Source organism: Sceloporus occidentalis, unplaced genomic scaffold (assembly GCF_023333645.1).
Source record: "Sceloporus occidentalis isolate IW3139 unplaced genomic scaffold, rSceOcc1.0.p SCAF_1, whole genome shotgun sequence".
Lineage (NCBI taxonomy): Eukaryota > Metazoa > Chordata > Lepidosauria > Squamata > Phrynosomatidae > Sceloporus > Sceloporus occidentalis.
Window position 1 is genome coordinate 1,640,710 of NW_028316981.1, and position 13,057 is coordinate 1,653,766.

Below are 13,057 nucleotides of genomic sequence, written 5' to 3' on the forward strand. Positions count from 1 at the left end.
GCCCGAAAAACCCACAAAAAAACCTATTTTCTTCCTATCAGCACAAGTTGAATGTGCCACAGCTCCATATTTAAACCAGAACTTCCTGATGGTTCAGGCCACAATACAGTGGACCCTTGTTATACACTGGGGTTTGGTTCCAAGATCCCCCGTGTATAACAAAATCCGTGTATGCTCAAGTCCCATTAAATTTAATGACATAGCAAAATGATGTCCCTTATAAAAAAATGGAATATCAAGGTAAATTTATACTTTGTTGGAACATTTTCAAACCGTGTATGCTGGAATCTGTGTATAAAAAATCAGTGTATAAGAAGGGCCGACTGTACATTCTAAAGCTGCAATGCTAAAGCTTTGGTCCAGGCCTCGGAGGTGGAGAAGATCTGCTGGACCTGATCCTATTCCCCACCACCACTCCCTTCTCCTTTTGTGTCGTGTCTTTTTAGATTGTAAGCCTGAGGACAGGGAACCGTCTAACTAAAAGATTGTATGTACAGCGCTGTGTAAATTTACAGTGCTTTATAAAGGTTAATAATAATAATAATGGAATAAGATCCAATGGAATCATTTAGACTGATATCAGGGTGAACTGTCATGCACAGCAGCATGTTGGAGAAGGCCAATTTGACCAATTGGATGGATGGCTAAGCAAGACTGTAATGGTGGCAGGACCTGAAGATCTTAGGGCTTTGGCTAGTTTGTATGGGGAGCTGCAGTCTCTCAAATAGTCTAGACTTAAGCCTTGTAGGGCTTTTTAGGTCAAAACTAGCATTTTGAATTGTGCCCGGAAGTGAACCAGTAGCCAGTTAAGCTGTTTCAACAAGGGAGTTATATGCTCCCTATAACTGGTCCCAGTCAGCATTCTCACTGCAGCGTTTTGAACCCACTGAAGTTTCCAAATAGTTGCCAAAGGCAGCCCCATGTAGATTATTATAGTCCCAATGGGATGTAATCAAGGCATGTGTCACCATAGCCAGATATGACTTCTCAAGGAATGGATGCAGCTGGCATACTAGTTAAAACTGTGCAAATGCACTCCTGGCCACTTGCTGAAACCTGGGCATCCAGCTCAGAGCTGGGTCCAGGAGGAAAACACTCAAGCTGCAAGCCTGAGATTTCAGGGAGAGTGTAACCCCGTTCAGCCCCATTTTGACACCTTGGATGGACCCCCCCAAAAAAACCTAAGAGCCACCTCACCCATCCTCCCCAGTTCAATGCAGAATGGGCATCCAGGCCACCCCTCTGCAGTTGAATCAACCCTGAGAGGTCAACCTCCACTGAGAAAAGAGAGACCTTCACCTCATTTCTAAGAGAATCTCTGCATATCATAATTGAAGCTTAAGAGCTGGAAGAGGATTAGGGTTATCTAGTCCAACCGCATCCCACCATGCAGGAATCCACAGCCAAAGAGCCAAGAAAGGAGAGGCTACCTCCTCCTTCTGACTACCAAATAGCTCTTTCCACCAAGAAAGCAGGCTTAGTAAAATTATTGTATCACAATGTAGCTGCCCTTTCTACAGAGGGGAGATGGGTCGGGTGGAGTTGGCAAGTCTGTGCAGCCACTTGGTATGTTTTTGTGGCTGGGCAGAAGCTGCATTGGTGCAGCAGGGCAGACTTTTCTCCAGGACCCCAAATTGGGTTCTTAAGAGCAGCAGACCCCATTCCTTCAAGGCCAGGTTAGAGAGGTTTAGAACGGCATGTGAGGAAGAAGAGGCTGGAGCATGAATGGGGCTTCCCAGGGTTTATTCTGAAATCTCTGGGCAGCTTCATGCAAAGGGCATCCCACAGGCCAGCCCCCCCCCCCCCCCAGGCTGAAATGACCAGTTCTCCTGAGAGTCCCTGAGCAGCAAAGCCAAGGTGCATCCATGGCCAGAGCCTACAGCCAAACACAAGGGAGCAAATAGGTACCTACCCCATAAGCCACAGCAGGTGGGGCCTTCCTAGACCTAGAAGGATCTACAACTTGTTGAGGTCATTTGTACCTTATTCGTAGCCCAGGCCCCACAGCTGCCACAAATCAGTTTCAGGAGTGAGAGTCTGAGATGTGGCAGAAGTCAACCTGGATCCTCGCTCAGGCCTGTGGGAGAAACCTTTGGGCTATGAATCCAAACTGTGGCTTCGTGTGGAGAGTGGTGGAAGAATCGGCTCCTGGGTGTCCACAGAGAGGCCTCTTTCCCACTTCCTCCACAGCCTTAACCCTCCACAGTGATTCCAGAGGAAGGAAGCTGCCTGAAGGTGCAGCCTCTTTTGGATAGGAGTGTGGCAAGAAGCACCCATCCTAAGTGGAGTGACTTAGAGACTCCTCCCTCCATAACTGTCATCTTCTGGCCTGTGAGGTAGTTGACCAGGCAGGCCCAGCTCCATCAGGGCTAGCCTGGAAGAAGAGACTCCTCCCTCCATAACTGCCATCCTCCGGCCTGCAAGGGAGTTGACCAGGCAGGCGCAGCTCCATCAGGGCTAGCCTGGAAGAAGAGACTCCTCCCTCCATAACTGCCATCCTCTGGCCTGCGAGGGAGTTGACCAGGCAGGCACAGCTCCATCAGAGCTAGCCTGGAAGAAGAGACTCCTCCCTCCATAACTGCCATCCTCCGACCTGCGAGGAAGATGACCAGACAGGCCCAGCTCCATCAGGGCTAGCCTGGAAGAAGAGACTCCTCCCTCCATAACTGCCATCCTCCGGCCTATGAGGGAGTTGACCAGGCAGGCCCAGCTCCATCAGGGCTATCCTGAAGAAGAAGAGCCCTCCCTCCAGTCCATCTGCCTTGGTCCAGGCCTCAGAGGGAGAGAGGAATGCTGGACCTGATCCCCTCCCTCCCTTACCATTCCCTTCTCCTTTTGTGTCATGTCTTTTAGATTGTAAGCCTGAGGGCAGGGAACTGTCTATTATCCCCTCTGTTGTAAGCCGCTCGGATTCCCAGTGATTGGGCGGCATATAAATAAATCCTATTATTATTATTATTAAGCGAAGAGCATTGCAGGACAAGCTGCCACAGAGATCCATTCTTCACATCTGTTTGCAGAAGGAAGCCCCAATGGAGGACTCATGCCATGTTCCTCTTTCTACTCGGTACAATGACAAGCATGATGCTGGCCCCAGCCCTGACCGGCTGTCCTCCTACTCCTCCTCAGCTTTGCAACCAGCACCAAGCTGACTCTGAAAACTCGCATGGAAATGTTGCTTTGGGATCAAGGGAAGATTTCCCGGCAACTAGAATGCAGCCTCCAGGGGATGGTCCAGAGCAGAGGTCGGCAACCTACAGCCCGCGGGCCAGATCTGGCCCGGCGAGGCCTTGGGACCGCCCCAGCCTGGTCCTGCTGCCGATTGCCGCCCCCGCTTCTGCGCTGCTCTGGGCGCTATTTTGAGTTCGGCCCCCCAGTTGTCTGAGGAACAGCAACCCGGTCCCCAGCTCAAAAAGGTTGCCTACCGCTGGTCCAGAGCATTCACTATTCTCTAACATGCCCAGCAGGCTGCATACTGGTTGCCAGGAAATCCAAAAGGTCAGAATGGGCATCTCCATCCCCAGGCATTTCATGTGTTACCAGCTCTCCCAGTGTGTGCCCCACAGCACTTGACCAAAGAGGCCTCATCTGTCCTCCTTGTTCATCTTCTGCAGAGAACATAATGGATTCTGGTGCTCCAAGTGCAAAAAGATGTAGATGAAGAAAATCTCAGGACTTCCAAAGAATCAACACATTGCCTGCTCTGTACTTGCATCTTCCTAAGGGCCTTGGGGTCCTTTCTGCTTCCTTGTTGCATCATCTCCTCACATGCTACCTATGAAGACCTGGTTGTTCGACTGATTAGGCAAGCAGTCAGGAAGTGCCTGGAGAGAGGAACCAGAGAAGACTGTGAGGAGGAACTGTGGCCCTTGCAGGAAAACATGGTCCATTGTTTCCCTGATGGGAAGCCAGAGATGCCAGCAGGTTATCCCAAAGACATGACGAACTGGACCGATGGGGACCCACCCGAGCAGGCCTCCTTGAGAGGAGGCAGGAGAGAAGGATGGATGCCTGGATGGAGGAAGACAGAAAAGAACCTGACAACCTCCCCTTGGAATAGCCCCCACTGGCAGAGGACGCAGTTCAGCACGGAGAGTGAGTGAAAGGGAGTTGGGGACTGGGACACTGATCACGTTCAGACCTGTGACGGCAAAGGCAGCACTGTTCATCAGGATGGATGGGGAGGCTGAGGGGGGCATCTTGTTCCAGGGATGAGGCCCCCTTGAGATCTGTGGACAAAGGGTTAGAATCATAGAATCATAGAGTTGGAAGAGACCACAAGGGCCATCCAGTCCAACCCCCTGCCATGCAGGAACTCTCAATCAAAGCATCTCTGCCGCATCGCACTGTTGACTCATGTTCAAGCTGTGGTCTACTTGGACTCCTAGATCCATTTCACACGTAGTTTCATTCAGCCAGGTGTCCCCCATCCTATATTTGTGCATTTTGTTTTTCCGCCCTAAGCGTAGTACCTTATATTTCTCCGTGTTGAAATTCATTTTGTTAGCTTTGGCCCAGTTTTCTAGTCTATTCAGGTCATTCTGAATGTTGATCCTGTCCTCTGGAGTATTAGCTATTCCTCATAATTTGGTGTCATCTGCAAATTTGATAAGCATGCCCTCTATTCCTTCACACAAAGAGCCCTGAAGTTTTGAATTATTAAATGCACATGCACAGTGTCACAATGCCCACCAGTATATGCAATGTCAAGTCTGCCAAGAACTTAGGGGCTCTTCAGGCTGGCCATTACGGCCGGCCTGGGGGCAGAGTCCAGATATCGCGTCCACATGACACACGCCCTGACTCTGCCCCCAGGACACCAGGATGCTATGCACTGCTCCACACAGTGTGTAGCATCACAGTGCTCCTCCGGCACTGTGTCCATACGATGCAGCACCAAAGGAACCCCATATAGCCGTGACACCTCAGCTATCGCATCCTTTCCAGGGTGCAGAAAGGAGCCACTTTTTGCAGCTTCTTTGTGCAGTGGAAAGGCTGGATTGGGACTGAGGCGTGTGATTGGCGCAGCCCTGATTTGGCTAGGAAAAGGGCGGTGTCGTGCTGTCCCTTAGGGGCTATGTGTACAGCCCCTTACTGAGCAAATTGTTATCTTCAAATCTAATAGTAGTCTATAACGCTTAAAGGAAGAGACAAGCACAGGTATGTGCGAGAAGGATTTAGCCAAGCAAAAAATTATTTTTTTTAAAAAAATAACCTTTAATTACAATAGTGTACAAAAATAACTTAATTTCTAAACATCTATTAAACATCTTTTAAATTTTTTTCAGACAACATCTTTAAAAGATAATTATCTTTATACAGGTATTTATTCTTATTTCTTAAACACTTGTAAAGTGGGAAGGTCATGAAGCTGAATCCAGACCTAGACCAAGATTCTGAGGTGTAACTATGCCAGGCTAGGCTGTGTGGCAGAGAGATAACAGGAGGAAAAATGGATAGCCATGAAGGAAGTAAGGCAAAGTTATTCTTGGGAGAAAGCTGCCCAGATTTGAAAATCCCCAATGCCTGCCCTCCTCCCCCGCTGGTCCTTGGAGACAGGATGCTTGGCAAAGTTGGCCGGAACAACTGCAACTCTGAGCATTCTTCACCAAGGGCTGCTGCCTTCTGCCAACTGTTTTCAGGGATGATGGGGAATGGAGTCCAAGAGTATTTGGGAGGGCCAGATTTCCCAGCCATACTCCTCCTCCCCACTGCTGTTACTCCAGTACTAGAAAACCTCAGGCAAAGGCACAGATGCATGGAGCAAAGGGAACACCATTGCTCTGTGCCCAAGTAGGGAGGGAACATTCAGCCCATGGGCCATGTTCTGCTCCAGGCACCACATTTGTGGGCTACAACCCCTTCCATTGCCTTTTGACAGGAAAAAAAGAATCCACCTCAAATTTCCCTAAAATGCTAAACATTTTAGCATTTTTTTATACCCAAGAATAGTCTAGAGAACATAAAACTTTATGAAACTGCCCTCAACTCACACACTGAGAGGCCTTAGGAGTAATTTGAGGCAAGCTCCCAATTTTTTACTGTTGTTTATGGGGCAAGGTTTTATGATTTTTATGGGGACAATTCCAAAAGTTTGGGCCCTCCTGTGCTATACAGAGGTAGCAAAGGAGTTCCATGTGCATTAGTGGAGGGCTCTTTGCTGAGACATTTCCAGCAAGAGAAACCCAGCAGCTTCTTACATCCCACATCTCTTATGACAAAATATATGTGAAGCAGCAATAGCCACATATTAATCTATAAAGACATAAACAGATTTACTTCTTTTCACTAAAGAATTTCCTTTTACCTCAGGGGCAATATTATAAACATGTCACGAACTCAGAGTTCCTCTGAACTGCATCATTCAGTGATGCCTCCTTTCAATGGTTTCTCCCCTCCTCCTCCTCATCATCTTCATCAATTAAGTCATCATCATCCCGAAAAATCTCATTGAACTTGAAGACCGTTTTCAAGCCTCCGCCCTCTGTTGCTACTTCTTTTGTCTCCCTTCCTGCTACTTTGGATCTTAAATTCGGCAGTATATTTTTGTGGAGGTAGTCAATAATCTCTGGAAAAAGAAACAGAATGAAATCTTGAGTAAGGCTGGTTGATTTTTGTTTGTTTGCTTTTTGGGGAGGTGAGCTGTGAGAGCAAGCGAATTTGGAAAGAGGCCTACATGCTTCTGGCCAGTTTTATGAATATGAGCACACCATTCCAGCCCTCCTGAAAGAGGTCAACCCTGTAAATTATTAATTTGTTTCTGCCTTGAATTTCTATATTGGGGAAAAGGCAGGATATATATGAACAAAATAGTCATGATAACCCCCTCACGCTCACACCACTTTATTGCATGTGATCATAAATGTGCTCAGGGTAGTTCCAGGAAGCTTTTCTGAACTGGCTTCCTCAACCCAAGTGAAATGCAAAGCCACTGCTCCTCCTTTGGTGATTCAGGGCCCCAGTGAGTTTCTGCTTTTCATCCATTCTGCCCAGGCAGTGGCAGATTGGAATCCTGAATCTGCCTTTGCCTTGAAGTCTATTTCACACTCCTTTCCCAGGTTGCAGGAGCTCTGGTTCTGCCCCCTTCCCAGCCCAAGCTCTTGCACTGGTTAGCTATAATGCTGAAAGCGGTGGGCATGCAGGAAGCCCTGGAACAGTAGAAGTACAGGAGGAGAGATAGAGAACTCTCTGGGAACAATATGGTCAATATCCTCCTGAGCTGCCAAATCACCATCCTCTCCAACTCAATAAAAGAAGAGACTGTAGCCATCTTGTTCTGAAGCTATCTGTAATCATTGCAATAGAACTGATGGGGGAAAGAAAAGGAAAGGAGGGGGGGAGGAAGAGAATGAGAAAAGCAAAGAAAGATGAGGGCGAGAGGGGAACAGAAAACAAGAAAGACAGGAAGAAAGTGTTCACTATTCAGGACATCATAGGATGCTGATAAGGAAAGGATATTTTTTCAACTCTTCCACAGTGGGAATTCTTAGGCATATTCAACTTAAAAAAAATAAGAAAGGAAAGGGAAGAAAAGGAGAAAGATTGTAATCATATAAGGCTTATCAGAAACGAGAGCTGTCACTTTTTTGCAAGTCTCTGAAGTCCCTGAAGGGATCTTGGAGTCATAGTCTAAAAAAGTTATTTTTCTGATCTCTGAGGGTTTTGGATCTCCACGCAGGAGCTCCAAATCTGAGCCCAGCATCTCCTGGGAAGGTGAGCTGCCTGCAAGAGAGAAGAACCACTAGACCTCATCCCCTTCCCCACCACCATTCCTTTCTCCTTTTGTGTTGTGTCTTTTAGATTGTAAGTCTGAAGGCAGGGAACCGTCTAATTAAAAATAATAATTGTAAGACGCTCTGATAGCCTTTAGGGCTGAAGGGTGGGCTATAAACACCATAAGAAAGAAAGAAAGAAAGAAAGAAAGAAAGAAAGAAAGAAAGATGAGTAGGAACTTGGAAGGGACCCTACAAAAGTACAGGGGGGGCATTGCAGCTGCAGGAGGGCTACTAGCCTTGGGTATTTAATCTAGTCTAAGTATCTTGTTTAGTCTAGTCTAAGTATTTAAGCACCCAAGGAGGCTCCAGGTAGGGTAAACTACCTCATGCCTTGTACATTCTCCTCTCCTGGATTAAAGAAACCCTGGTCCAGATATCCCTGGCCCTCTCTCCAGTGTTTCTCCCTCACTGTCTGGGGAGGGCCACTCTCTGTAGCAGCCCAGCTGCCTTTTTCAGTCTTTCAAAAGCCTGGACCAACAGTTTGGCTCAGTAGAAGAGAGCTTTCTATGTTCCTATGCAGTGTAAACAGGAAACAGCAACCTCAAACAGGTGCAAATATGTGTATGGGTGTGTGACAGAGATATATGAACACTCACCAGAAAAGGTCTTTTTGCTCCATTGAGGGACATACATACTCTTGATTTTGTAAAATCTGTTTCTCACATAGTCTGGAGGGACATTCCTGGGGTAGGAAAAAGAAAATCATTGTGTGTGTGTGTGTGTGTGAGTTCTAACAGTGTTCACTGATGGTAATGGGCAAATGTTGTGGTTTCAAGGTTCTGGCAAAGTACAGCATCGCCAACAAAGGCAGTCACAATCCAAGCCCTTCCAGATGTTTTTTTTTAATTTCTAATGGATTATTTACATTTTTATGACACTTTCCCTTGAGTAAGATCACAGCAGCATATACAGCTTCCTGCTTCTCTGCTCTGTGTTCATAACAACCCTATTGGGTCAGGGCAAGGCTGGCCCAACTAGATGCCTGGAGGAGAACCTGGTTCCACCACATCCCAGCTGAATTCTCTGAGCACAGCTACACAGTGGCTCAGTGGGGACCAACTCCTCCTCCCCTTGCTATACCAACAGGACAGGTAGGCAGGTGCTGATAGGAACAGTAGCCCAGTAACACCACTAACACCCAGAAGGCCATGGCTTCCTCCCCAAAGCTATGACATCTGCTACCCTTATTATTATTATATTTAATTGTACCATGCTTTCGTCCCAAAATTGGGACTCAAGACTTAGTCTAAACACAGTACAATTAAAAACTTACAAAAGTGACAATTAAAATGGAATTAAACTATTACAATGTTAAAACAGATCAATTCTTTAAAAATTGAATACAGTTTAAAAAGATAAAAGCACTTAAAAACCATACCCTATAAAATGATACAACACCCCAGCACCTTCTTTAAAAACTTTGTTTTAAATGCTGTCTGAACAGGAAGACATTAGCCTGCTGGCAGAAAAACAGGGAAGAGGCCATTCTGGTCTCCCCGGAAAAGAGTTTCAAGTCTGGGGGCAGCCACCAAGAAGGCCCTCTCTTGCACCCCTACCAACTGTGCTTGTGATGGTGGTGAGACTGAGAGAAGAGCCTCTCTCGAAGATCTCAGAGCCTAGGCCGGTTCGTACAGGGAGATACAGTTTGCTATATAGCCTGGACCTGAGCCATTTAGGACTTTATAGGTCATAACCAGTACACTGAATTGTGCCCAGAAACAAACTAGCAGGCAGTGGAGCTGTTTCAACAGGGGCACTGTGTGGTTTCTGTAACCTTCTTCAGTTAACAGTCTTGTTGCAGCTCTTTGTACCAGCTGAAGTTTCTGAACACTCTTCAAAGGCAACCCCAGGTGCAGCACGTTACAACAGTCCAAATGGGATTTAACTAAGGCAGGTGTCAGCAACCTACGGCCCACGGGCCTGATCCGGCCCACCGAGGCCTTCCCGCCAGCCCCTGCGCAGTCCTGCCACCGATTGCCCCCATTTTTGCACCGCTCTGGGTGCCATTTTGTTTTTCAAAATGGCAGCCGAAGTCTTGCGTGACCTCAGGATGGCAAAGGTCACGCGAGACTTTGCCGCCATTTTGAAAACCAAAATGATGGCGGCCCTCTAGGAGGCCCGGTGCGGCCCCTGGAGCACTCCAACAGGGCTCCAGGGGCTGCAGCGGGCCTGCAGCAGGCTTCACCTCACCCTCTGCCCTCCTCCTCCTCCCTAAGAGCAGGGAAAGGAGGATGAATGAATGAGACTTTATTTATACACAGCCTTTCCTTCAATCACGGCGGTTTACAACATAGTAAAATACAAATTATAACAACAACAATCCCCCCATATTAAAACAGTACAATACATCATTAAAAACCATCATTCAATCATAATAATTAAAACCAGTAGAAAACAGTAAACATCCAATAAAAACATTCACAAAACACAGGAGAAAATAACGATTAGGACATGTGGGGGAAAGCTTGGCGGAAGAGATAAGTCTTAAGGTTTTTCTTGAAAGACTCAAGGGAGGGGGCTGAGCGGAGCTTGTCAAGAAGAGAGTTCCAAGTCCGGGGGGCCGAAACAGAAAAGGCCCTATGCACGGACACTGTGTATCTAACCTTAGGAACTCTCAGAAGTTGTCTCCCTCCAGACCTGAGAGTGCGGGGCGGATTATATGGGGAGAGGCAGTCCTCCAAGTACTCTGGGCCCAAGCCATTTAGGGCTTTATAGGTAACAACCAACACCTTGTATTGCGCCCGGAAGAGGATAGGCAGCCAATGCAGATCTTTCAAAGGAGGAGGAGGCAGAAGGAGTACAGAGTGAGGGAGAAAGGAGCCAGAGCTGCAGCCAGGTGAGAGGTTGGTTCATTGGGGGAGGGGGTTAGCTGAAGCTACACCAACTACTTGTGGCTTTCTGGGTTGAGACAGAGCATGCTTTCTGCCTGTTATTTTGAATTGCATTTTAGTAATTTCCATGCTTGTAACTACTACTACTATTATTATTTTCACTTGCCCTGGGAGTTCTATGTGTAAAATCCCCTCTCAATGAGAAAGAGGAGGAGGAGGAGGATGAGAAAGAGGAGGAGGAGGTGGAAAGGTGAGTCATTTCAGGTCTGCCTTGGTTTTTTGTCATTAATTTTTAAAAATATATAATACTTATTTTTGTTTATTTTATTTCATTATTTTTATTATTGCTTTTTATTGTACTGTATTTCATTATTTTTATTATTTATGAAGGTGAGACAGTGTGACTTTCCAAAGTGCTGTAACAAAGGTCTGCTGTAACAATGATAGTTTTGATGATGATGATATCAGTCAGTTTCTGAGACATGCACTCACTCTTTTTGAAGGTGAGACAGTGTGACTTTCCAAAGTGCATTTCTGTGTATTTTTGGTGCATTTATTGCTGAAAGGTCTGCTGTAACAATGATAGTGATGATGATGATGCTTCGGTGGAAGCTCCGCCCCGGCATGTGGCCCCGCCCCTGTAGGGTAGAAGCTCCACCCCCTGGCTTCGGCCCCCCCAGTTGTCTGAGGGACAGCAACCTGGCCCCCAGCTCAAAAAGGTTGCCTACCCCTGAACTAAGGCATGTACCACCAAGGCCTGATCCAGCATCTCAAGGAATGGGCGCTGTTGGCACACAAGTTTTAAATGTGCAAAAGCACTCCTGATCACTGCAGAGGCCTGGCTCTCTACATTCAGAGCTGAGTCCAGGAGTACCCCCAAACTACAAACCTATGTCTTCAGGGGGAATGTAACCCTATCTAACACAAGCTTAATCTCTATTCCTTTATCTGCCTTCCGACTGACCAGGAGAACCTCTGTCTTATCCTTCCATTATCCTTACCTTTTCCATTATGCCACATTCAGACATCCCAAAAGAAAATCTTCTGATCTGGCTGAATCAGACAGTTAAAATATGATGGTTTTTATAACCTTCACAAAGCCTTGCTGTCACCTTGATGTGATGCAGAGATAACCCCATGATAGCACAGCTTATGTTCTGGTAGATTCTACCAGGCTGAGAAAACTCTCAGCCCGCCAGAAGCCTGTTGCTAGAAGGCTAATTACCAGGTAATCTGCTGGTCACAGCAATGTTGAACACTATAGCAGTTGTTCTTGAGAGTAGTATTTGGTTATTATCTCTCAGCCCCCAGGACTTCTGATGTGATCCACAATAGATAAAAGACATTCTCTTGAAACAATGTTTAAAAATTACTTTAAAAACTACCCTCATTTTAAGGTCCAAAGGCTGTGTGAAACTGTTCATATTTGCTGCCTGCCAGAAGCTCAATATGGTTGAACCCAGCCTCATTTCCCTCAGGAGGGAGTTGCACACTGAGGGTGCCACTACAGAGAAAGCCCTTAATCTCCTCTGAGTAGGACACCCCCTCTACAGTTGCCACCTGCATCAGCGGAGCACCTGTGCAGAGGGAATTATAAGTCTTTGCCATACTGAAGGTAAGAGCCCAACAATTTGTGTGGAAATGCAAAACACAAGTTTCCCAATCCCACAAAAAATCAGGGACACTTCTGACTTCATATTTTAGGTAGCTTTTAGTGCCAGGCAAATGAGGACTTCTCAGAAAGTCCAAAATATGTCATCCTCCCTAACCCCCTGAAACAGCCTTGTAAAGAAATCCACAAAAACTCTCAGCCTGCTCGCTCCCACAATACTTTTAAAAACACACACTCAGAATTCTCTTTTTTGTGGATGGTGACAGCAACTGCCCCTCTCCCCATGCTTATTTTCTCTTAAGAGATTTGACAGGGTATGCAATTCAGCTGAAGCAAGCCTATGAAGTGGACACATGGCACCTCCAACCATAAAAGCCGACAAAATGGGATAGCAGGTGTCAGAACCTGTTATTGAGATCAGATATAATGCTGTATATATTCAGTTCATATATAATCACTTCATGTATGTTTTGAGATATCTGATCTATATTGCTCTGTTAGTTAAGATGTTGGGTGGTGGGGTGGTGGAGAGTATATGGGTAGAATATTAAAGTTGGTGTTAGTTTCTAAGTGGGGCCCTATTAACTGCTTTGGAATGTTATTTTAGATAACTAGCTGGGAATGTATTGAATGTTCAAGGTTATGTCTTGAGTAAGGGTAGGTTATGATGGTGACTTAGATAAGTGGGTGTGGTGTGGGGAATTAACAGGGTGGAGAAGGAGGGGGCATTTTAAAAGTGTACATTTTTTCTCTGAAGCCTGAGACTCTGCAAAAAAAAGTGTTACAGATCACTACTGCAATGCTCTTACAATAAACTTTCTATTTTTGGTATAAGTTTG

General features: G+C 46.3%; 1 protein-coding gene across 4 annotated transcripts in view; it reads right to left on the minus strand.

The window, feature by feature from the left end:
- The window catches only part of LOC149320337 (transcription termination factor 1-like), a 65,171-nt gene that overhangs the window by 13,522 nt on the left and 38,592 nt on the right, over positions 1-13,057 (minus strand). For 2 of the 4 annotated variants that reach the window (XM_089500864.1, XM_089500865.1), the window contains 2 exons: positions 8,372-8,457; positions 5,222-6,568 (listed from right to left, as the gene is read on the minus strand). In XM_089500864.1, the coding sequence (XP_089356990.1) occupies positions 6,381-6,568; positions 8,372-8,457 (274 nt within the window). In that variant the 3' untranslated portion in view covers positions 5,222-6,380. Of the gene's footprint in view, positions 1-4,172; positions 4,230-5,221; positions 6,569-8,371; positions 8,458-13,057 lie in introns of those variants that run through there. The other 2 variants (XR_016278398.1, XR_016278392.1) reach the window with 2 other exon arrangements.